Source organism: Rhipicephalus microplus, chromosome 9 (genome assembly GCF_043290135.1).
Source record: "Rhipicephalus microplus isolate Deutch F79 chromosome 9, USDA_Rmic, whole genome shotgun sequence".
Taxonomy (NCBI): Eukaryota; Metazoa; Arthropoda; class Arachnida; order Ixodida; family Ixodidae; genus Rhipicephalus; species Rhipicephalus microplus.
In genome coordinates this window covers 98,573,323-98,598,910 of record NC_134708.1, presented here as the reverse complement: position 1 = coordinate 98,598,910, position 25,588 = coordinate 98,573,323, and the positions used below count along the sequence as shown (strand labels likewise).

The window sequence follows — 25,588 nt, the reverse complement described above, 5'->3', positions numbered from 1 at the left end:
CAAAATAGTGCCCTGATACTTGCTTTATCGCCATATTACCTTGGGTTCAATCGTTAGTACAATGCAAAAACAAATCACACGTCGATTCCCCGTTCGTCGTACATAAAAGTAGCGCCAATATTAACCTTTGTTCGGGTTTTTTTGTATATCATAGCTCTTCTATAAAAGAGAGAGAGGGACAAAGAAAAGGCAGAGAGCTTAACCAGGTTGTGCCCGGTATGCTAGCCTACACGGGGAAAGGGAAAAGGAGGAAACGAATAGGGCGAGAGGGAAAAAGGGAGAACAAGTGCTACACGTGGAGCAAGACACACGCGGTGCAGAGTGCCCCGCCGTGTACGCCGTCATCTACAGAAGATTTCCACGACCAAAGACCGGTAAGTCCTCGCTTTGTCAGGTCTCTCATTAACACGATGCGCAGTTTCATCGACAGAATGACGACTCCATCTGCTCAATTCGCACAGAAAGTTCTGAATTCTTTGGAGCCAGTCATTGAAAGCAATTATTTGATTAAGTTTTCAAGCGCGGAATGACACTTCTAGAGAGAAAACTTCGCACACTCTCTTACGCAAAGGTCGCAAGTTCTACTTTGTATTCACCTAACACGAGTCAAAGGCAAAAGTCACGTTTCTTTGCTTTTTAGTCGTTGCATTGATACTGACCAGCCACCAACGGAAAGCTTTCCCACCCAGTGTGGTTCTGCACTGCCTGAAGTAATGACTACTTCACAAATTTTGACAATCTGTAAAATTACCGTTTATATGGAAACATCATCACTTGATGATCACATTTCGCCTCGGATAACTTCGGAGAGGACACCTCCGACGCGCGACAGTGGTCAATTATCGTGTTTGATAAGAAATTCTTCATCTTTCACCTAAATGAAACTCTACCATAGCTTCTCTCGAACCAAACATTCTCCCTGCTGTTGGTTTCACATTTGCAGCATTGTGTGGTATCGCTATCTTTGTTAATACACATTTTTCTTAATGTTTTTTCTAGACACGTCTTTTTTATAACCTATTCCAACTCGTGAAGTTATTTTATTGCAAGCACGTTTCATACAGTGCATGCTTGGTATACTTCGTCTTTCTGAAAAAAAAATTTCAACCCGTTAACTGGCAATTCAAATTAACGCTACAAATGTTTCTGTAGAACGTTTTTCTTTTATAATAACCTTATCACGCTTCGTAGATTAATTTAACGATTAATATGAGGGGTTTAACGTCCCAAAACCATCATATGATTAAGAAAGACGCCATATTGCAGAACTCCGAAAATTTTGACCATTTGTGGTTGTTTAACATGCACCCAAATCTAAGCACGCGGGCCTACAACATTTTCGTAGATCGATTGACTCACTGTAACAGCTGCATCCTACTGGCCAGCAAAAGCAACGAAGAAGGTATAGTTTCGTTTTTCGAGACACGCATTACAAGATGGAGAAACCGGATGAGCCACACGGCGTTACACAAGCATCTGTAACGGAACTTCCAGGCTGGCTGCGCCAAGCGGCACCGGAAACCGATGTAAAACTTCCTGGCTCTCTCCCCGCCCTTGCCCGCAGAGATTGACGAATAAAACCTGCATCTACGACACATGCTTTCATTTGTCTCTGAAACAGCGCTCGATTTAGTTTCATCGCAGCTCGTGCATCAACCGTTTCGCAGCGTTCTCTAGACGACTATGAGCGATCCATGTTTTGTCAATGTCACGTGGATGCATTGGTTCTCGTGCATCTTTGGCTTGGTTATATCTCTCGCTGGTCTGGTGACAGGTAAGCCGAATTCATTAATTATATTACTGCCATTGTCTCCGCGTGAGAGTTCGCAGTTTTTTTTTTTTCAGTGTGTACCTCGACAGGTGAGAGGGAGAAGAAAACGCTCTAAACAATTTTAGTGTGCTCTTTTCCACTTACTGTGTGCGCGTAATAGTTTCAAACTGATAAAAACCCGTAAACAGACCCGCCAAAAAGCCCGAATTACTAGTCAGATATATTATTTTCTACATTTTTAACAGCACCACAATTTCGCAGTTTCCTTTAAAATGAATAATAATGGGTTTCCGCCAAGTAAACTAGAGTCAAGAGATAGAGCATACCCATTACTGTAAACATCAGGCCGTTAATTGTAGTATAACGTGTAAGGGCAAGGGCAACTGTACTTACTTGCAGCTCCCTGTCGCTGAGTATTGCACATGATTCGATTTAGTTATAACATACTTCGTGCATTGTTTTTCCTATGTGTTCATGCAGTCAGTCAAGTAAACGTACCGAGCCTTAGGGCAGCACATATCTGGCCTACTAATAACTATCAAATAGACAGCAGTAACAGCTTTTTAAAAGTTTTTTATACCCGCAATCATTGAAGTGGGGCAACTATTTTTGATACTTCCGAGGCATTATCTGGTAAACATATTTTCACACGCAGTGTAAAAGAACAAAAAGTTGTAAATATTCTGATCAATGGTCTAAAACACAAGTTCAAAACGAAACTTCAAGCCAGTGCTATCACGCCACCAGTATCTTGCTATAGTGACAGACGTGGTAAGGAGCGTTCAAGAAGACAGCCGTGATTGAGCCATGGGGGAGGGCGTTGACCGGGCACTAAAAATGGGAATCTTCATATTATATAAACTATAGGTCAGCAATACGCGATTCCTTTCAAGATTTTTTGCGGAGCTTCTTGTATAGCGAGTTGGTGCGTGGGAAGAGACAGAGTATAACAGAAGTAGCACAAACTATGAACTAGTTTTTTTTTATTATTTGACTGTTGCATATATATGCACTTTTTCACAACTCCCAAATAAAATAAAGTAACAGAACGTGGGAAGAAAATATGGCAACCATGCAAATATCGCAAACCGAGCTTCCTCGCGTAATTTCGCTTTAATTTTCCTATTTTGCAGATGGGATTGCACTGTACACGTACGGTAGCAATGAAATGTGGGTTTACTTCAGCATCATGTTGTCCTTGGCGGTACTGCCTAATTTGGTAATACAAGCATTCAGCATAAGTTGGCAAATGGCTGATGAAAATCCTTCGACACTGGTTAAAGTGGTGAATCTGCTGCTCTTCGGGACAATTCACAAGTAAGAACATTCAAATCTGCATATAATAACGAAAGGGCAATCGGTCAAGCATCGCATAAAATGGTGGTGGTGGTAGAAAAACTTCATTCATTGTCCGGCAACTTAGTGGCCCGGGCTTAGGTCTCCCATGTCGGGACATCAAGGCCTTGCCTCTCCACTGCTTCACGGACCTGCTGGACCGACCAGAGTTAGTTTACGAGCTTGGAGCTCCTCAGAGTGGCTCCCCACCTTGCCGAAAGAACATAGAGAATGATACGCTTAGCTTTAGCCTCACATTCCCAGAGCATCTTCGTTGGCGTAGCTGTGTCTGTCTGGCACACCTTGGTTCGCCTAAACATTTTTGGCACAGCGGTTTAAGTTCGCTCGTGGCTTCAGCATTCAGGAATGGTTACTGCTTTGTACAGAATAGCTTCGAAATGTGTGCCGAATAAGAGGATCAAAACGCCGACAAATAGTATGATGGCCTTACTTCCCACATACTCTGGTACAACAGGGTCTGGCGAACCAGGGTATGCCTTCACCTGGACGCTCTACTCGATAGCGTTCCATCAGTCATCTCCTTTATCTAGCGGCATCGAACCAAGCACACCTACAGCAAGTTATCATGTCGTGCAATATTGTCTTGGTGAATGTGCGGGCGTTTCTACTAATATTTAGAGTGTGCCGTAAAGGCACCATTTCATGTCCCCATGCACAGATATTAAAATAATAGCATTTTGCACCCCCCCCCCCCAGAAGGCACAATAGTAGTAGAAGGACATAGACAAAAAAGCTGACTTCCCTTCTGCTTTCACTGGTCTCCCGTATCTGTACTGTGTGTACACGATGCTACGTACAGGATGTAAGAAACTTGCTTCGACAAACCGAATATTAAGATTGTAATGAGTAATGGATCCCATTCAGTGCTCATTACATTGAGAAATGAATTCCATGACCATCAGACAGCCCATGGTTGTTTTCGTTTTCGCCAATACCTTTACCTCTTCCCGTTTTCCTCATCTGTTCACTGGCTTCATATATTTGATTAGAAAGCCAATCCCCCCATTCATTTTCCTTCATAAACTGCTAAAAATTAAACAAATTAATGTCACCTGCAAAGTTGAAGTCGTAACTAAACAAGGACTACGAGAATACGAGGATAATCGAATGCAATCGATCAGTCATTTAATGAATGAAGCATTTGTTTACTTTTTGATGAATGATTACAGCTAAAAGGACGTACAGAAGAGGGTCAAAAGGTCATAAAACCATTGAGGAACGCTCCGTACATGATTGGTATACAAATTATGAAATTCGCACAAATCATAAAATTAACCAAGAAATAGAAAAATGTATGCATTTATGTTAGCCATACAAATATTTCGTAAATTAAATAAATTATTAATCGAGGTTTTCAAGTGACTAATTCTGTTTGATAATCGATTAGATATCTGATAAACAGATATTCACACAAACATGGAAGAATGTGCCAAGAAAGTTGACAGCAAGAGCGAGAGGATATCGTTTCATACTCACAAGGCTAACTTTAAAACAACAGAACAACACCAGAACAACAGCGCCCATCGAATAAGCGTTTCATTTAAAAATAAATAATCACTTATTATTGGCCACTAATTCGCCCACTCATCAAATACGTTGACAAATAATCATGTTAATGCATTTTCCAGTAGCTTGGTGGCTCAGTGTAGGCTAACTTTACCTCCGATTTTCAGGCAGTGGCTGACCATACGTAACTGCTGCAGAGCATACAAGACGAAGGCCAAAAAGGACTACGACACATTCTCAAAGCATAGGAGCGACCTCTATTTGCTGGACCTCTACAAGTCGTTCATGAAGTCAGCGCCACAGCTCGTGCTCCAGATATACATTTTGTTCGACACAAAGGACTGGCGTCCTATGACGGGTAAGCAATTTATTCACACTATCGCTTAAAGTGACAGAGAGAGAGAGAAATAACTTTATCAAAATGTCGCTGGGGGAGGTCAAAGGTGGTGGGGGTCCGATAGACGGGTCCCTCTGTAATCCGCTTCCTCAGATGGCGGCGAAGTCTTGCTTCCTGGCAGCATCTTCCGCCAGCCGGACAGACCAGAGCTGGTCCTCCGGGCATGTGCTGAGCAGCAAAGCCTCCCACTGCTAAGCCGTGGTGATTGTGAATGTAGGGTTTGTCCTGTGTTTAATTTAGTGAGTAGCTACTGGGCAGGCCTATATAATATGGTCCAGCTCGGCGTTAGGTGCACCGCACGCTTTCCATTTTGGTGTGTGAACAGAGGGATAAATGCGGCTTTACAGTGACAAACAGGGGAAAGTGCTTGTGTGTAATAGACGCCAGGTAATAAATTGCTGCTTACTAAGGCACTTGTCTGGTGGTGGGTATTTAAGTCGGGCCTTGCGGTAATACATTAAAATTTCTCCGAAGATAACCATTTTGTTTCTCGCATTGCGCGAAAAGAGGAGACCATCATCTCTCGTTCAGCCGCGTGAGGTCGCGAGGGGTGGTGCTCTGTTGGATGACGCCCCTGGCGGACGAGAGCTCGGGCGGCGTCATGAGCGTGTTCGTTCCCCGCGAGCCCCGAGGGGCCCGGAGTCCAGATGATCTCAACGCGATGGTGACGTAACAGAGGTATACTTGTGAGAATGTGGAGCGCCGGTTGGGAGGTCGAACCTTTGGTAAAGTTGCAGATGGCAGTCTTGGATTCACTGATTATGCAGGATGTTTGGATTGAAGCGTAGGCTAGAGCGATGGCTGCTTCTTCGCCTTCTTCGGGTTTGTTTGCTCGAATGGTGCCAGTTGCGGTAATTATGTGCTGCGGCCCGGTGGCGACAGCGAGGGTCACGGCCCGATGCGTAGAATATTCCGCTGCGTCTACATACGCCACGCGCGTGACTTGTGCGTAGCGCTTACCTATTTACTTGGCGCTGTCAAATCATCTTTCCGGGTTATATTCAGGGTGCATATTGCTTGGTATGGGGGGAATCACGAAGGTGTCGTGAATTTCCGGAGAAATTGGGAGTTTCTGGCCGAACTGGGAGACGTAAGGTATGCCGAGTGTGCACATGAGATGACGTCCTGTAGGATTTTGGCCTAATCCTTTGTAGTGCGATATAGAATGGGCTTCAATGAATTTGTCCATAGTATTGTGAAGTCCTAGGTCATTGAGTTTCGCGTTTTGTGTAGACATGGACAGATGCAGCGCACTTTTGTAGCAGCGCCTGATCATTATGTTTAGTTTCTTCTTGTCGGTGAGCGCAAGTTTCATAAATGAACCAACGTAAAGGATTCTGCTTATGGAGAAGACGGTCACCAGTCGTATGAGATCGGCCTCTTTCATGCCGTGCTAATTATGGACAATGCGGGAGATGAGCCTTGTAGTCTGATAGACATGATGGTGTAGTAGTTGCATTGTTTCCGAATTGCCGCCGTTCTGCTGAATGCGGAAGCCCAACACGTGAATGGTAGGGACTGTTCGTATAGGGTGATGTTGCACATACAAATTTATTGTGGGAAGGTCTCTAATGTAGGGAGATCTAGATCGACAGATGAGTGACTCTGACTATTGGGGCGAGCAGGACAATCCTCGTTGTTCAGCGTAAGTTGTGATTCTATGAATCGCCAATAGAAGTGCATCCTGTATTTCTCCGTGGCTACCTCTGGTAATGCACAGCGTGATTTCGTCCGCGTATATGCTATGATGGAGGTCGGGGATATCTTCTAGAAATGGCCGAAGGTGAAGCATTGTTAGGTTGAAAAGAAATGGAGAGAGGACTGACCCTTATGGTGTACCTTTTCGCCGAGAGTGATGGAAGGTGCAGGCGTTGACCGAAAGTGTGGCTGTCCTGTCCGTTAGAAAGTTGCAGATGTAGCGGTAGGTGCGGGCGCCTACGTTGAGCTTGGTGAGGGCGTCAAGGATAGATGTATGTCGAACATTGTCAAACGCCTTGGTGAGGTCTAGCCCCAGAATAGCACGTGTCCTGTACCGAGAGCCGTCTTCACCGTCGATAAAAGGACTCTTCAGTTGCAGCATTACGTCTTGTGTCGAATGTTAAGGGCAGAATCCGAACATTGTATGGGGGTACGGGCATGCTCTTCCATGTACCTTTGTAGTCGAGTGTGAATAACGTGCTCCAGCACCTTTCCGACACAGGATGTGAGAGATATCGGCCGAAGGTTCTCAATAATGAGTGGTTTTCCTGGTTTAGTTATCAGAATGACTGTGGTGGTTTTCCATTGTGTTGGTATTTCCCCCGACTCCCAAACCATTTGCAGATAAAATGTGAGCGTTTAAGTGACTCTTCGCCAAGGTTTTATTAGATTTTATTTGTAATTTTATCCGGGCCAGGCGCTGAGTGGGGTCTCAGTTGTGAAACTGCGCACCTTACTTCCGCTCTTGTAATATGGGAGTCGAGGGCTGAATTATCCCCACCAGTGTGGCATGGGAGATCAACTGAAATAGCACTGACAATGTACCGACTAGATATTCCCTGGATAAGTTTTTCATTAGTACCTGCATAATTGTGCAGAGCAGTAATTAAGGAGTGCCCCTGAACAGTTTTTATCGATGTTGGGTCTTTCATAGGACGAAGAATATTCCACGTTTTGGGAACGTTAGGTAAGCGTTCTATAACGTTACAAAGCTGATGTCAGTACTGGCGGGAGAGTTGAAGAGCGTAATCTTCAATTTGACGCGCTAATATAGCAATGTGTTTGCTTAATGAAAGGTTCGATTTGTTGGAGATATAGCGCTTGCGCAGACCAGCGAGGGTCTCCCACATATGCAGCAGCTTGGTGCCCACCGTGTCGCCTACGGCTTCTTCTGGGGAAGACTTGGTAGCAGGCTTAACGTTTCGTAGTAAGGAAGCTGTCCATTTGTCGATCTAGGTGGCAGATTCTGGAGAGGCTGGTGTCCGCAATTCGCGTAAGACATCCCAGTCAACCAGGGCAGGCTTTCCTGCGCTGCGGGCCAGCCTTGACGATCGTTTGTATTATATAGTGGTCACTGCCTAGATGTTCATGAAGGTTGGACCACTCTGCATGCTTAATGTTCGTAGTGAAAGTGAGGTCAGGAGCGGTGTCTCTGTCAACGCTGTCACCCCACCACGTAGAGTATGCCGGGTTTGTGATAAAAGTGTAGCCGAGATTGTGGGTGTTTTGCAACAACATTAGTCCTTTTCTGGTGCTGTGGATGTAACCCCAAGCGGGTGAGGGAGCATTAAAATCCCCTACCGCGAGGAGGGGGAAATTTTTGCCAACTTCTTGACATGAGAGAGGAGCTTATGGAAGCGATGTGGATGTCGTGGGGTGCTGTAAATATTGACCAAAACATACTAGTGGGTGACTGGCGAGATGAAGAGAGTATTTCCGATATAATGTGCAACGCTGTAACAGAGAGCGAGGGGTGTAGAAGAACAGGGTTATTTCATTTCACGATGGTGGTAAAGACTTCGCGACTGTCGGGGGCTTGATCAGGCGTAAAGGAGGCGTATGCGACCAGCTTAGCCTGACCACGCGATTCTTGTAGTGCGATAATGTCTGGTGTATCTGTTTCATTGAGTGTCAAAAGAAATTCTTGCAGCACGCCCCTCTTACAGCGGTAGCCACGGCAGTTCCGCTGCCAGATGCAGTACTGAGTGTGCAGATTACTCATGGCCATCTTGATTAATCCGACCATAAGGCTTCTTATGCGAGTGTGAGCGAGAACGATGTGTACACCGCTCAAGCTCCATAACTCTGCAGAATTGCAAGTGTGACTTCAAGGTTTTTTTGGATAATTGTCACTCGGGCTTCCAGCTTTCCATCGAGCATTAAGGTGAGGTGTTGCTCAAACTTTTCTCTGAGGATTGAATCAAGGGATCACTCTAGTGCTTTCGGGATACTTTGCTCAAGCTGTAGTGACGCGGCCGCCACCGCGCACCCCGCAGTCATAAAAACCTGCGGAGCAGCATTCCAAGCAACGTGCTGCTCTCCTCTCTGTTTCTCCTTCGTCTCTTTCACTCTTTCCATTTCCGGTGCACTGCGTGCACCTGCTCTATTTTCGACTCTCTGGTTGTCAGAATAATGTAGACGTTGTTACTGAAAACGCGTGTCTAACTCGTACATCTTGGCTCTACAAAGTGGTGACCCGTAATCCTTCGCGGCACTGCCGAAGTATTGTAGAGTAATGCAGAGCAACGAGACGCCCCTAAACACGAAAGCTACTGGCACGACCGATCATGACGTCTCTGCGATCTCCGTCCGACTACCAGCTTACTGGGACTCTGCAACCCTTCGATCTGGTTCATTCAATTCATTCAAGCTGAGTCACACACAATTCGTGCTTTATGGCGTGCGCACGAAACAATGCAAGTACCATCCCGTTGCTTGGGCGCTGTCACCAGCTGCTGCCGAAGAAGTATCTGACCTGCTTTCCGGACCCCCCCCCCCTCCACCACACCGTACAGCACTCTCAAGGCTGCTCTGCTGGAGTGAACGACGGCATTACAGCGTTCCCGCATACAGCAGTTGCTCTCCGTGGAGGAATCAGGCGACCGCCGGCCCAGCCAGCTTCTTCGTCATGTGCCTCAACTCATGAGCAGCTACACCACCCCTACTGACGAGTACTTGTTGCGAGAACTCTTTCTGCAGCGCCTTCCTGGCAATGTGCAAATGGTAATAGCCACTTCGTCTACGTTGGACCTCCACGGTTTGGCCAGCCTGGCGGACAAGGTCTTGGCCACGCCATCTGTGTGCAACGTTACGCCGCCATTCAACAACGTGAGTGCCACTCCACAAACACCATCTGACCTTGCTTCCATCGACGCGCTTTGCGATTGCCTAAAGCAACTGATTTGTGCCGCAGAGCGTCATTACACCACTCCACGTCACCGAAACCACAGCCGAAGGTGCCCACGTTATGGACGTGCACAACGCTCTCGGTCCCCCACACCACCAGGGATATGCTATTACCATTGCCGTTTTGGACAGGACGCGCGTCACTGCCTCCACCCTTGCTCGTGGTATGGAAACAGGCAGGCCAACCATTGACAATAATGACTGGTCAAGGCCAACCCAAAAGTCGCCTGTTGCACGTCATGGACAAAATCACAGGCCAGCAGTACCTGGTGGACACTGGTGGAGAGGTCAGTATTATTTCGCCTCAAAAATGCGACCGAAATATACCCCCTATCTCCTACCCGCAAGCTGTCAACGGTAGCAAGATCCCCATATACAAATCAAGGTCGCTCACTCTGAACCTATGCTTGTGCCGCGTGTTTCTTTGGGTTTTCCTCGTCGCTGACGTACGACAGGCCCTCATTGGTGAAGACTTCTTTAATCACCTTGAACTGTCGGTCGACGTGAAATGGCAACGCCTGCTAGACACTACTGCACTGCTCTCTGTCCATGGTGTTGCTTCCCAGAACCCGAACATAATCGCCCCAACTACAACAGTGGCGGCTGATCGTTTCACAGGACTTCTTCGAGAATTTCTAAACATCAGCAACCGCCTGACTGGACAAAACCTGTGCAACATGATGTCCGCCACCATAGCATCACCACTGGTCGACCTGTTTTCGCTCGCTCACGGTGACTTGCTCAAAATAAGCTCAAAGTAGCCAGGGCTGAGTTTGAACACATGTTGTTGGAACTCGGAATAATACGATCATCATCGAGCAGCTGGGCGTCTCCTCTACACCTCGTCCCCAAAAAAGTCAGGTGACTGGAGACCCTGTGGAGACTATGATTCCCTGAACGCAAAAAACTATTCCCGACCGGTATCCACTGCCTAACATTCAGGAGTTCACATCAGCTCTACATGGAACAACAGCGCTCTCTGAAATCGACTTAGTCAAAGCCTTTCACTAAATTCCTGTTGCTGTAGAAAATGTTCCAATGACGGCAATTACCACCCCATTTGGCCTTTTTGAGTTCCTGAGAATGCCATTCGTTCAAGTACGGTTTTAATCGTCTCGTGGAGTTGCTGCTGCGGTACGCATTCAACAGGCAAAATGGGTGCTGAGGTGTTAGGTGGTTGCGACGATGGTGTGGCTGGTTCTTCTGTGTCCGGATCCATTCGTTTAAGGGGAGTGGGGGCGGAATGGACGTGGAGGTCAGCAGAGTGAAGCAAAAAAGAGGACGGAGCTTGCTGGGCAAATTGTTTTCGATGAGCAACGTTTTCAGCGCGGAGTTCTTGTACTAACTTACGGAGTGAACGCAGCTCCTGTGTGATAGTATTTAACATGGTTTCCTTATTAGGATAATCGTGTGTGTAGCTGTAGGTGCTGTATTATATATAGGAGCAGGTTGGGAGGTAATGCTAGCCCAGCATACTGTATGGGCGGCGAGGGTGAGACCGGGCTGTCGCTGCTGAAGGGGGGGGGGGGAGGCATCCAAAGCCTTGGGTGCCGTAGACCCCAATAGGAGCTCTTGGGGCTGATTCTTGCGCCGTTGCTTTGATAAGCTGTGAGCCACGACGTTTCGAGGTTGGACTGAGACTGCGGGAGTGGGTGTCGCTAGGCTTGACCTCCTGGCGTTCCGGATGATCATCTTGCGTGGAGATTGCCGTTGTGAGGTGCTGTTGTATTGGCACTTAGCTTTTTCTTGGCGACGATAAATGAGAAGGCGAGGTGTCTGGTAGCGTATAGGACAGGTTTTGTCACCTGTCTGGTGGGCTTGAGCACACAGAAGTCACTTAAGGGTGCATGGATGAGCAGTAGCATAGTTGCGTGTGCCACACAGCGTGCAGATTACGGCATTTGCTTTGAGGCAGGCATCCGAACGGTGGCCAACTGTCCCGCATTTGTCACAGATTTCGGTGCGCTTCTTATGTAGGTAACATTAGTATTCGGTTCCTAGATAGTACATATGGAAAGGGACTTGGTCGCCATTGAATATAATGAGTACCATGTTTGTCTTTCCCATTCGCCGAGCTTGTAGTATCGTGGAGTCGCGGTCATTAACAAGACTTGCTGCGATGTCTTCGCGAGAGTCGTAGGGGGGGATATTGTGGATCATTCCCTTTGCTGTGTTCTCAGGGGAAGTAACGTAGGCTCGAACGTGATAGGTTTGAGTTTCCAGCTATAGTTTGGAGATCCGACTGTAGATTTCCGCAATGGAGAAATGAGTTGTGCTTACTACGAGGCGATTAGCTTCAACGCATGTACGGTAAATATCCTCCTTGAGTAGCGTTGAATGCAGGTCCACTTCGCGTAGAATAGCATCACGCAGTTGGGCTTCCCGCACTTTGGAGAGGTTGAGGCCGTCCCTCGGGCGAATCACAACTTTGACGTGATCATCTGGCAGACGCAGTTGCCTGAGTTTGCGAGAGAGACGCTCAGCAGATTCGTTCGGCGTTGGGGTATCGGACGCGCTTCTTTGGCCAGTTGGTGATTCCGGAGCGTTCGATGCATGCTTGCATTGCTTATTTTAGTGGCTAGAGATCCATCCGGCTTCGAGGGTGGCGTCTTCAGGGGTCATCTCAGTTCCTTCGACTGCAACTCCTTCCATGGTCAACACGGCTGCGATTTCTGAAGGTAGGGTTCAACGTGGGCAAGCCAGATGAAGTTGGGTGGCACCGGCGTCGCGGCGAGGAGCAGCTGTTGTGGCAGCCACCACGGCAGCGTCGCGTGGCGCGAGCGGTGTAAGTTCGTCGTTGCGGTTAGCGCCTCTATCACCTGGATCGGAGAAAGCCCGCTCACCAAAAACCTTCTGTATACTGAGGCCGAGGACTGGTTGTATGGGTGCTGTGGTGGTTCCAGTCATCGAAAAGTGCGATTGAAGGTATCCAGAAGTAGGGGCTCAACGCTGACTCTTCTACATGCCAGAGCGTGTGTGTCTGATGCTTTTCTCTTAAATCGGCACTAAACAAGTATGTCGAATGCGCAGAGCACCGCATTTCTTTCTTTCATAAGCCTGGTTAAGTCATGTCGACGTCGGAAAGAAATATGCGCGCTGTCTACCTCGGTGGATCAGGTGTTCGGTTGCTGACCCAAACGTCGTCGGTTTGATCATGGTTTGGTACCCATGGTCTCCTTTCGATGGAGGCTTAATGGTAGAGACCCGTGTACTCTGCGATTCCAGTGCACGTTAAAAACACCAGATCATCAAATTTTCTGAAGCCTTCCACTGCGGCGTTTTTCATAATCATATCAAGGCTTTTTATTAAAAACCACACGTAGTAGTGCGTAGTAATTGAGCGATGAACAGGTAACAGTGAAAATGTCTGACCTCCAAAGCAGTGGTGTAGAGAAATGGGCGGAAGATTATAACCAAATACATTGTATATTAAAGCTAAAATCGGAAATCAGAAATCTCCGTGACATGCAGTATTCCAGATGAGGAATTCTGTACATCACCCACCTTGTGGAAATCGGTTTCATGCGAAGCACTCGGCGACTAATCGTCTCTGCTGCCTTTTTTTCTTTTCAAGCCAAGCGTCACGAGCTTGAGAGACCTGTTTTGGTTTGTGGAGTCACGACTCTAATGAGCCCTTGGCCCGAAAGTAAAGCCGTAATTGTGCCAGTGGCAAGACGATTCCTCGAGTGCTACCGGGTTCCATTTAACAGACACCGGCTTCAATACTGTAATAGTTCAGCACACCTTAGCCAGAAGGAGAAAATGGCTGGAAAGACACGTCCGGTGTCTCTTTTCGACCACACTATTCATTGCCTACCGGAAGCCATGGTATTTCTAGACACACTGCCCTATACGGGCCTCACAAGAGTTAAATGTATTTGAGACCCCCTGTATGGCGTGTTGCTGTGAAACACTGAAACAGCTCGCCCACCTTATGACCCAGCCAGTCAAAGAATCTCGTCCAAGAAAGACCAGAGCAATAGGACGAGTTTCTTCACCATGAGAATGTTCCTTACATTGACTGGCTTGATAGAACATACAGGTAAAGGTAGCATTCTCAAGCCGGACAAACAATCTTGACGCGTCCTGTGCGAAAATCACCGGTCTTGCCAGAGGGAGGGGGGGGGGGCAAAGACACTGCCATTGCAAACACTGCCGAGACCGCAGCCCACGATCGCAGAAACCGAATAATGCAAATTAAAGGGCTTACAAAAAATGTGAAATTTCTGAGGCACTGCTTCGAAAACGTCGGAAAGAACGATAGCGGACGGCCTCCAGAACGAATGGTATTGTCCTGAGGACACTCTTCTTCAGGAAACACAGAGCGTCTTGGGGGGACATTTTTACCCGTTCGTAGAGTGATATGAACACGAAAAAAGAGTAACAAATTTACTTAAAGAAGTCAGTGGGCCATATCACTAGCTTGAGCTGTCGGGAAGAGACCCGTGTTGTGTGGTGTCGTCGTACAACCCAATGTGCCGTTAGTGTGCTAGCACTGCGACGATGGACGCTATCGACAAGACGAGACTAGAGCGCGTTTTCTTTGCGTGTGCTCTCTACTATTTTGACTTTGAGGCCGAAAGGCCGCATCATTATTACACCCAAACACTGTCAAAGCACATTACGGAGAACCAGTTCACAAGGCTTAGACTAGGCCAAGCCCTTTCCTCCCCACACGCGGCCTTCATTATTGTAGGAATGTATTGTATTAAACCACGCCAGCTAAGCTTTCAGCTTACATTGAATACAAGGATTAGGCGTTAACAGTTTGGGACAGATGCCAGAGAGCGCAGGGCTTACGCAGTACTGTGAGGTATTTGTAGTGATAACAATTGTATGAGAAAGTGTAAGAAAGTGTTGGCAAGGATGTGCGTGTCAAAAATAAAGAACAGAACGCCGGGCTTTCTTTCTTTTTTTACACAGTTGGCACTCCCATCACCTCCCTTGTCGCTTTAGCAAAAGGTATGGTAGACTATGACATCGATCTGAGGCATCGATGCCCTGATTTGACCTCGCTTTCCTGGTTCGGCGTCATCCTGCACTTGCTTTGGAGACTCGGCATCGTCACATCCCGCATCGGCGCCATGGTATTGATGGCAGCAGTGAATGACTACTGGGCAATTGCGTACTTTGGTAAGTTCCCTTATCTTTAGTCAAGGTGAGACACAAATCATTCGAGAATGCTGAGTACATGACTTTTTAAGCTCAGGAACCACGTTTGAAATCATCGAAAACATGAGCTGTTTGAAAGCAATACCGGGCCTCTTTGCAAAAAGCCACCAAGGCACCTTTCATTCAGGCTCTGAGAAGATTACTGAGTTACAAAGGAAAGGTGTCCTTGGTGAGTTAAGTGAACAGTGAACCGCTCCAACCTGTTAAGCATTTTAGGTGGCTACTTTGTGAATGTCCATGAGTCGATTGTACAGCATGCTCTAATTAGCTGTCTTGAGATTGGCTCAGCCGCAACCAATAGTGAACCGCAACTTCAGAGCTTATTCAATTATTGCCCATTCAAATGTCTCGCTCATTTATTGCACACTAGCAGAACACCACCCCATATCTGAATTTCACAAGGCTGATCCTTCCTGCTGCATATGCCAGTGCTCCACGCAGATTTCACTAGTGCTTTACTTGAAATCGACTGCTCATAGCTCGGCTAGTGTAGTGAAATTCTTAGACACTGAACATAAGTTCCATTACTTTATGTTAGTAAACTAATACTGAACTATGGCTGCTGAATTACCCTAAGTTGTGCACTCAAACTACAAGATAGAAGTTTATTGTTAATATAATAGTGGACGTTGTTAACAATATTTGTATAACACCCACATCCTCGTCTAATTTGCCATATTTTGTAAGGTGCACTATACAAAGTGACTCACAGAACGAAGCAAGTCTGGCCTAGCTGAATGCGTATCACTTTTTTCCACCAGGTATCCACTTCGTGATGACGTCCATCTTCGCCTTCACGATGACGCAGGACTTGGTGCGTAGGGAAATCGCGCCAAACACGCCGCTCTGGCAGCAGTGCGCGCATGGCATCGCCATGGGCGCGGCCCTCACATTCAGCTTCTTCAACGTGGCCGACTCTTCGTCGCAGCCGTGGATGATCATCATGTACACGTACGCCAGCATGCAAAGTGCCGAGGCAGTTGTGCATTTTTTCAATGACTGGGTGAATACCGGTCAACCACTTCACGGCATGGTGGCAATGGCTATTGTGTTCGGAAGCTTCATGTTAGGTGAGTAGACCAGAGCCATAAACCAAGGGAAGTATACAGGTGGGAGGTGGAGGTCAACAAGACTAGCGTACGATTTTGATCTACGCTGAGACTTACGATACGGGTGAATTAGAAAGAAAGTGATTATGACGCCCACCAATGCTGTCAATTTATCACCAAGCGCGGCGTATTACAAAACCTACGCTATGGTTCAGTAGCATTCGTCAGTGAAGGAAATAAGAACCCAGGATTCCTTTTGTTGACCGGTTCTCGCCAATATGATGTACCTCATGTAAATCCAACGTAGGCAGGCTCTTGTCTGACTAAAAGGGAGCTTCTTTCTAGAAAGCTTAAAAGTCAACCTTGACAAACAAGCTGCCGACAATATAAAAGCAAGTACAAGAGAATATAAGAAATACAACAAAATGAAATTCGCCGTCACCATAATTTACAAAATTGTGTGCGCTACACCACTTAACCGGAGTTAGTGGTCAGATAAATTACTGAAAAGGGTTGCCAAGTAATTCTTTTGCGTGCTTGGGTCACCCCTGTTTCATGAGAGGAAGGTGACGTGTCATAAACACCTGTACGAGGAACAGCGGTTTAAAACTTTCGGTTCCTACGGACAGCTAGACCAGTGGCGGTGAATCAGAAAAGCACTCGGAGGTGCGTATCGTCAATCAATCTCTCCGTCACCCCCCCCCCTTTAGAAGCTCAATGAATCTATTTCGGAACTATATTCCAACACCCGGTTGCCAGCCCTTTTTTTATACTAAGCACCATTCCTACACCGGGTGCAGAAAATCTACAAAGTAATTCAAAAACAAAAAGGGAATACTAGCTTGTAAACAGCTTCTGTCATGTACCTGACTAGTCCCTGCCCGCACGATAACTCTCTTTGCAGTATCATAAAACGCCGAGGTTCGCTAATGGGACGAAAAACTAGCAAATGTTCGCGAATAGACCACCTGAACTTTGTTAGTGAAAACAAGTTTCTTGTGAATTGCATTTTATTCAGTCAACTCATACAGAGGAGGCTCGCTTACGACGTTACATGCTGGTGTGACATATTTATCTTGTGGATGTAGGGACATTGTATTGCGTCTTTTTTCTCGCTACCACACTAGTCGGTAGCCTTTCAACATCTTCTCGACCAAACAGCTCAACCATTGCCATTTTTGGGTGACTTTCCTCACGCTTATGGTAGACCGGTTCTTCACCTCTTCCTACTTGTGTGACCATATCTCTCAGTGACCAGGTTTTGTTCTATGAATAACAGTCAGTGTACTTTTTGCCATCGGGCAACGAAAACACGCTTCTTGCCTCTGCATCACAGGATTCCCAATAGCTGTACCCCACCATAACATCAGAGTCTCTTTTGAATGTTTTGAAATGCTGTAGACATGCATAGTAGTATAAAAACCTCTAGTGACGTAGAAAAGTAACTGCTGGTGAAAAATTATTCCACAATTGTTATAAAACACAATACCGCAAGGAGTTAGGAGCAGTGCTGAAAAACTTTTTTTCATAGGACAACGCTGTCAAGCAGACAACACAATGACAGAGGCACGCGTTTGTGCTCGTAATCTCCCTTTGTATTTCGTTGTGTGCTCTTGATTGTGTTCCATTATGCAAAAAGACTCGATGCGCACCTAAACACTGATTAACTTTGGTGCCATCCTGCGACTATCATCACATTCGCTTCCGCAATACACCGACAGGTGCCTCGGCACCATCCTTCTGTGCCCGCTTTTCTCCCTAATCATGATAGCGGATTCCATTCCCTGCCACAGTTACCGCATATCGATGGGCGCAAAGTGAGAGAACAAACTTGTACTTAGAAGAAGGCGCACGTTCAAGAATATAAAAAAGTATAGGGGAAAAAAGATTGCTGATTCCTCTGTCGTTGGAACTGCATTAATATGTGAGAGCGTGCACAATGTATATTCACGTTGGCCGCTGTCGCGCCGATTATACTGGGGTTGCATTCAAGTTGGCGCCTAGTGGCGCCTCTCCATCCCGATGACTAACGCCCATGCATGATTACGATTTAATCTTTGTAATAACATAAGTTTGCATATATCAGGGCAGAGCACATCGTAAATCCCGCACAAATGTGGCACAAAGAAGCAAATAACAGACACCGGTACTCTATGTGGACCCCATCAATGCATGCATGGTTTAATGAGGAGAGAAATAGTCAGCTGCGCGCTCACGAGTGAGAGGGTAATTTGCACTTGTGTTCATGCATACACTATCACACTGCGATTCAATCGGGGGAAAGTGGTTTGTAGCTTCATTCATGAACATGCAAAGGTGTTCCGCTTACCATTCTATGTCGCTCAACCAACGAGCGACATTCGCCATTACCGGCATGTTTGCCTTCTTGAGGGACTCAATGCTGCCGTGTTATTGATAGTTGCTACTGCACTAGAAGCAGTAGTCGGTGGCGGAACATCATGTATTTCTGCGTGTGGAAGATGGAGTACTGCGACAACGAGCCGTCACAAGCTAAGACGAAGTGAAATGTGAATAATGTAACGACGTCTGGAGTGTCTCTTTGATGTCAGCACGGCCCGCCGGTCCCCATTGTCATCAAACCACCCTAAAAGCATACACTGCGTCATCACCAAATCGTTCCTCAGCTATGGTAATTGTCATGACGCAGTATACTTCTCCACACCCTAACCGTGACAGCACCCCTCACTGCCAAGCATGCACAGTGCGAGAATGTGTGGGAGATACCAGGCACGTTTACGGGTTATCGTGCATGTGCGCCGTAGGTTGAGCGTCGGGCGCCTGGTGCCTTGCATCTAGAGGTCGTGGGTTCAATTCCCGGTGACAGAAGCTTTTTCTTCTGAATTCGCTCTGGCTTTTGTCAGCTTGCTGTTTACCAACATCATATCCGCGACTTAAATACGTCAGTAAAGTCTTGCTGGACCGAGGCATAAAGCATGTTCGTGCTACCAGTCCGCTGTTTCTCACTATATGGCCTGACACCTAATGACATCGTGGTTTTAGTACGTGAAACACCGGCAATCGATGATTTGAATGATTGATATGTGTGGTTTGACGTCCCGAAACCACTATATGATTATGAGAGCGCCATAGTAGAGGGCACCTGAAATTTCTAAGACCTGGTGTTCTTTAACGTGCACCCAAATCTGAGCACACGGGCGTATATAATTTTCGCCTCCAGCGAAAATGCAACCGCCGCAGCCGTGATTCAATCTCGCGACCTGCGGGTCAGCAGCCGAGTACCTTAGCCATAAATCACTGTGGTGTAGCGAAACGTCAGCAAGTATTGAATGGAATTATATTTATTGGATGTCACTGACATTAATTTTGATAACAAGTGATCCTTTTCTGACGTGGAATATCATTCTCTGCTTTACTTCAATGTTTTTCAACGTGTGCAGGACAACTCCCCCGTTTGCCATTGCACTTCATTACCGATTCCAGCCTGTGCCACCATCAACCAACATCGCCTTATTTTCTCTGTCACACGAGGCTCTTAAGTGGTGCTGTAATTGTCACACCACATTTCAGTCGATATGCATGTGTATTCGCAATACCCCCCTAGCACGCCATCACGAATAAATCTTCGCATTCTACCCTCACTCATCTCATTCTCTTAGTCAACTGGCATGCGCTAATGTTATTATGTAACCAATTTTAGAAACTGCGTCGTGGCCGCATCAGCGCATTTATATTGACGTTGTTTCTGTGAGTCGCTGAGAATTCACCACATTTGAAGAACGATGGGCCCCTGGAACAAATGTACCTAGTGTGAGCCGTTTGCTAGAACACTTCCTAACTTCCAAGTGCCAGTCTCAAGCATGGTCGACGAGTCCATAATTCTCGTGACGCATTTCTTTTTCCTCACAGGATTGATCGCCATGTTGGTTTATAACTGCCTGTACAAACAGGTTTACACAGTCACCTTGTTCCCGAGCCGAGTTTCAGAAGCTGACGAACGACCACGGCAGGTAAGCCAGCTTCCAAGTGATGCATATGCGTTTAATAATTGGCGACTTTTTGATAAACGTTGAGTATCTTTGACCGGTACCAGGGGTGACCATGACCACAAAAAGAAATTCCAGCATTGATTAAAGATAAGCCACTTACCTATTTTTGTAAGGGTTACTGAACGAACAACATGTCTTGTAGGCTATAGCTTACAATAATTAACCTAAACGAACCCTGTGTGGCCACAAAACATGCCCCGCCAGCAATCTACTATATCCCTTTCTTCAAGCAGCCCCACACGCGTGTTTGCATGGACCATGCTAGTGCAGAAATCAGTGCAGTGTGATTGACTATACACCAGAAATAAAGAGACGTAAACCGACTTCTAAACGCCAAAATATCTATCACGCACTCGATGTATTAGGAGAAATATATACTTCCTTTATTGTTATCATCTTGCTTTTCCGCGTAGCCTTTCAGTTATAAGACGGAACTGAACAGGATACTCTTGTACTGATGTGGCACAGGCTCTTGGTTCTCTATTGCTCTTTTTTCTCACTCTTGATGGTTCATTGTAATCAGCGGACTTTGCAAGCATCTCGCTATTAAAACAGGCAGCTAGACCTTGAAATCGTTTAAACATTCGAGTGTCCGTATTTACTAGTTTTTTTTTTCATTGCATTACCACTCTTAAAAGCACCATTCGAGTAAGAAACAAAAGAAGAATGCTCGGCAAATCTCAAGCCTTGAGGGAGTGAATTACATGCGAAGTACTCGGCGAGTGATTTTCTAGGCTGCATTTTCCTACTTTGAGCCCAGAGGAACGAGGTGGATCGACGTGCTTTCTGTTTGTTTGTTCGTTAGTGCAGTAGTTGTGTGCATATCGTAGAACTTACCAGTAACATCAACCACACAGCTGTTTAGAGGGTTACATATTCAGTGGCAGAACGTCAGCACTTAAATCACGGACGACAGTTTTACCAGAACAATGTGCACTTTATGGTGCGATGACGTGAATACCGCACGTAACTATCGCTAGCGCATTCCTCCGCATTTGATCAACAATTTATTATGGTTGCTGGATCATAGGAGTACAAGTGTAGCGCTTATTTGACTGCTATAAAATCGGAGCCTACACCTGAACCACAATTGACATTAACCCGACATGACACCTGTGTGATAGGAGTGCATATGCAATATTCTAATATCAGATAGTGCTGCAACCGCAATTGATAATGCACCGATATTACGCCCGAATAGGGTATCTTTTTAAAAGCAGTTTGAAACTTAGAAGAACTTGTTGCTGCACGAGTTGGTGCATTTTAACACCAAGAAGATAATTGCGCTACACACGTATAAATGAGGCACACACACAGACGCGCGTGTGTGTGTGTGTGTGTGCGTGTGCGTGTGCGTGTGTGTGTGTGTGTGTGTGTGTGTGTGTGTGTGTGTGTGTGTGTGTGTGTGTGTGTGTGTGTGTGTGTGTGTGTGTGTGTGTGTGTGTGTGTGTGTGTGTGTGTGTGTGTGTGTGTGTGTGTGTGTGTGTGTGTGTGTGTGTGTGTGTGTGTGTGTGTGTGTGTGTGTGTGTGTGTGTGTGTGTGTGTGTGTGTGTGTGTGTGTGTGTGTGTGTGTGTGTGTGTGTGTGTGTGTGTGTGTGTGTGTGTGTGTGTGTGTGTGTGTGTGTGTGTGTGTGTGTGTGTGTGTGTGTGTGTGTGTGTGTGTGTGTGTGTGTGTGTGTGTGTGTGTGTGTGTGTGTGTGTGTGTGTGTGTGTGTGTGTGTGTGTGTGTGTGTGTGTGTGTGTGTGTGTGTGTGTGTGTGTGTGTGTGTGTGTGTGTGTGTGTGTGTGTGTGTGTGTGTGTGTGTGTGTGTGTGTGTGTGTGTGTGTGTGTGTGTGTGTGTGTGTGTGTGTGTGTGTGTGTGTGTCCAGCAGTTTGCAGTTTGAAGCGTTGCAAACCTGACGTGGCTTTGCGGTGGAATACCTGACTTCCTCGTGAAATGCCTGGGCACGATTCCTGCTGGGATCCTTATTTTTATTCTTTTCACTGATTGGCTCAACATTGCCACAGACGGTTTTTCTTAACGTTTCAGTGTTTGAATCACAAATACCTGTTCTCGTGGTCCTGTGTAGATACAAAGTGCGATTACCGAGTGCGCGACCCAGTCGCAATCCACAGGACAAACAATTAGGAGACCCTTCAACTTCGCCTTTGAGAGTGTAACGCGATAGCGCTTCCTGTCCCTCTGCTTCAAACACTTAATGCATGAAATCTCTTTGAACTTGCAATACACCTGCTATATTATCTTAAGGAAATACTTGTTACAGTAACAACTACACCACCACTGAAACCTGTAAGTCATAACACACTTCGTGAACTAGTTCACGGCGTAATTTTTGTGAACACGGCCTCATCAGGAGTGAGCCTTACGGAACGGCTTCATGCTCTCCCCCTAGTACAGTATCCAGTTCTCTAAATTGGTAACAACTTTTTGTCAACACACATGTGTGCCTTTAACAGTAGGTTACCGGCTTTAAATCATGAAATCATCATGACAACCACGCGTTCTTACGTCCTATGGTAATGTACCATGCTTTTGGTAATGGTAATGTACCGATGCTTGTGCCATGCTTTTTTTGTTCCGGCTCCTAAAACACCTGCTGTTGAGTCATGTACTGTACAATGGTATTTCACTCTCTTATAAGAAGCGCACAACTAGGCTGATTCTAAATAAGACACTCTAATATAACAGAGTTGAATTCATCTGTACGTCAGCGATGTCCGCTCGTTCCTTTGCTCTTTGCAATTTATCTAAAACCACTATGTTTACTTGTGCATCTTGACTTTAGCATAAGAGGATGCCTATTTAATGCTGAGGAAACTAAAATTCTAGCTTATGCAGGTGACATTGCCTTCTTTTGCATTGATAAACCCAGCGTTCAAGAAGCAGTAGACATTACTTCACGCTTCTGTGAAGTCGCTGGCGCCAACATAAATTTTGATAAAAGTACAGGATTCTGGCTAGGTATGTGGGCCCAAACTATTTCGGTCTTCTCAAATAACTTTCGGAATGCGACTCCTATGCGGTACCCTGGTGTGCCTCTCCATAGCTGTTGTAACAGCGGCCCACACTGGACCGCTGCAGGATAACTACGATCCACCGAAAGTGGAAACATGGCACGGACGAGAGCTTTCCATTTTTGTGAGAGTGAAAGCGTGCGATATAATCCTTACATCAAAGCTTATTTATGTTTCATAGGCATTGCACTGTTCTCTTATGCACATTCAAGCCTTTCATAGAATGTTTGCCAGTTTTATTGGGGGCTCTCCTTGGAAACCCATCAGAAGAGACAACCTGTTTCTTCGCTTGAAAAGGGTGGCCTCGGCCCGGTGCATTTGTCTGTGCGCCAGTGGTGTTGTGTTGTTGTTTTTTCACTTCAAGCCGGTGTGCCACTCTTTTCTTTTAGCGGTCCTTCGAAACTTTCTGTGTTACCACCTGATATTTATATATCACAGCAGTCGTTGCTAAGGAACCACCGTTTTGGGGATTCCTAAAAGAAATGGTATATACTGTCAATTTTCTGAAAGCCAGATTTGGTTTAGAGTAGTTGCATAATATTGACAGAAGTTGACCGCTGCACTCGTGAAGAACGTCTTCACTGAACCCGTTTATCGACTGCCATATTCACTTTTCTCTCGTCACGATGTATTAATTCGTGTACGCACAATGGGAATATATCTTGCGTCGAAAACATTCTGTTTAAACTTCACACTTCCACTCTACCAGTGAAAACGCGGCTGAATGCAAAATCATTATATTTGCCCTGGATAGTAAACTGCAAAAAGCAAGACTGATAGTTGGGCTAGCTGGTGATACATTATAGGCGGTAACAGCGCACTAACTCACAGGAGGAAGAGAAGGGACACAAACAAGCACTTCTTTGGATCCCTTCTCTTCGTCCCGTGAGTTTGTACGCTGTTACCATCCATAAACTGCAGACATTGCAAACAAACCTAAGACGATAGAGAATTTTTTTTCATTAATGGTTGTGACCCATTTTGTTTTTTGGACATCCTAAAAAGAACAGTCAGAAAAGATCTTCCAACCAGAACTCATGGTATTAGGTTCCTCCCTTTAGAAAAGAGCCTGACCGATATTACTCAATATGATCTGTTTATGTTGTTGGGACTTTATTCACTACGGAAAAGTTGCACGATTGATAGACACGCCGGGCCGCCACGGTCGACGAGATCCGTCTTCCGAGAAGCAGCGCCGCTCAAGTGTTCAGTGTTTTTGATACCTTTGACCCCATTCCGGAGTGGCTTCCCCTTTTGGACGCTCGTGTGTGTTCACCTGACTTCTGACTAATTATGTAGAGCGTAGGTCACAAGTACTGGTGTTCATTTCATGCATTAAAGGAAAAAAAAAGGCGGGCGTCTTTGTGGCAGAACGCCTGTTTGCCACGCAAACAACCCGGGTTCAATCCCCACTCAGACCCAGAATTTTATTATTTGTTCTATTCACATCTTTCTAGATTTTTCGGTCACGCACAAGGTGATGATTTTTCTTCACAACCAACAATGCGGACACCAACGCTGATCTCTTCAACCTCTTCAACAATATCGCGTTGAAAAATTCCTTCTTTCTCCTGTGGCCCATACTCGCAAACCACCACACGTGGTATGCGGGTGTGCGCCGTCTTTCAAGAGAAGTATTCTAGTTGAAGCTAGCTGGTTAACAGTACTCATTTTGAAAGAGCAGCGCCAAGACACAGGGACTTTTTTTCGGTCTTTCTTTTTTTTTCTGTGCCACTGTGATTCCCTTTCAAAATGAGTACCATCTTTCAAATTCTCTCATCTATGTCCCCAGTGTAGGGTAGCATACCGGTTCTTTTAGACTGGTTAACATCCCTGCCTTTCCTTTCCCTCCTGTTCCTTCTTCCCTTCCAGACTTGTGAGTTTGACGATCTGCGCACAGGGCTTTCATGCTACTCATGTTATGGCGGAATAGTCATATTCATCAAATCATCTTACCCTCCCACCGAGTTTGTTCCGCATTATGTTAGAAAAGTCATTTTTGCTGCGGGGGCGTAGCAATGAATGGGATATCGAGAAATCGGAATGTGATACGAAGAACAACAAGCAGCTCGATACTTGCAGCGCACTGCTGAAGTAAAAATTCGGCAGATTCTACGTACCTTGGAAATCGATGTTATGCGAAGCATGAGAAGAAGTGACGGTGTCGTAGCTTTTTCATTGAGAGAAATGTTACGAAATGATACCTTATATATGTAAAAACGCACGCACAGACATATGTTAAACAGTTGCATGCTTACTATTACGTGACGATGCCAACAGCAACATGGGTATTGCTAATACTATTAGCAACACCAGAAGCAGTAAGCTGATATACAGAGCTTTGCCAGCGAGGGAGGCGGCCCTGGACACTGGTACATAAATCAACTTCTGCGGATGGCGTTTAAATAC

The 25,588-nt window shown here is 46.0% G+C and overlaps 1 protein-coding gene across 1 annotated transcript in view; it reads left to right on the top strand.

Moving 5' to 3' along the window:
• Positions 1-324: 324 nt before the first annotated feature.
• Positions 325-25,588, top strand: part of LOC119163136 (XK-related protein 6) — a 30,978-nt gene continuing 5,714 nt past the window's right edge. The window contains exons 1-6 of the mRNA XM_075874147.1: positions 325-374; positions 2,905-3,088; positions 4,801-4,991; positions 14,838-15,047; positions 15,848-16,156; positions 20,024-20,124. Of these exons, the coding sequence (XP_075730262.1) occupies positions 2,940-3,088; positions 4,801-4,991; positions 14,838-15,047; positions 15,848-16,156; positions 20,024-20,124 (960 nt within the window). The 5' untranslated portion in view covers positions 325-374; positions 2,905-2,939. The remainder of the gene's footprint in view (positions 375-2,904; positions 3,089-4,800; positions 4,992-14,837; positions 15,048-15,847; positions 16,157-20,023; positions 20,125-25,588) is intronic.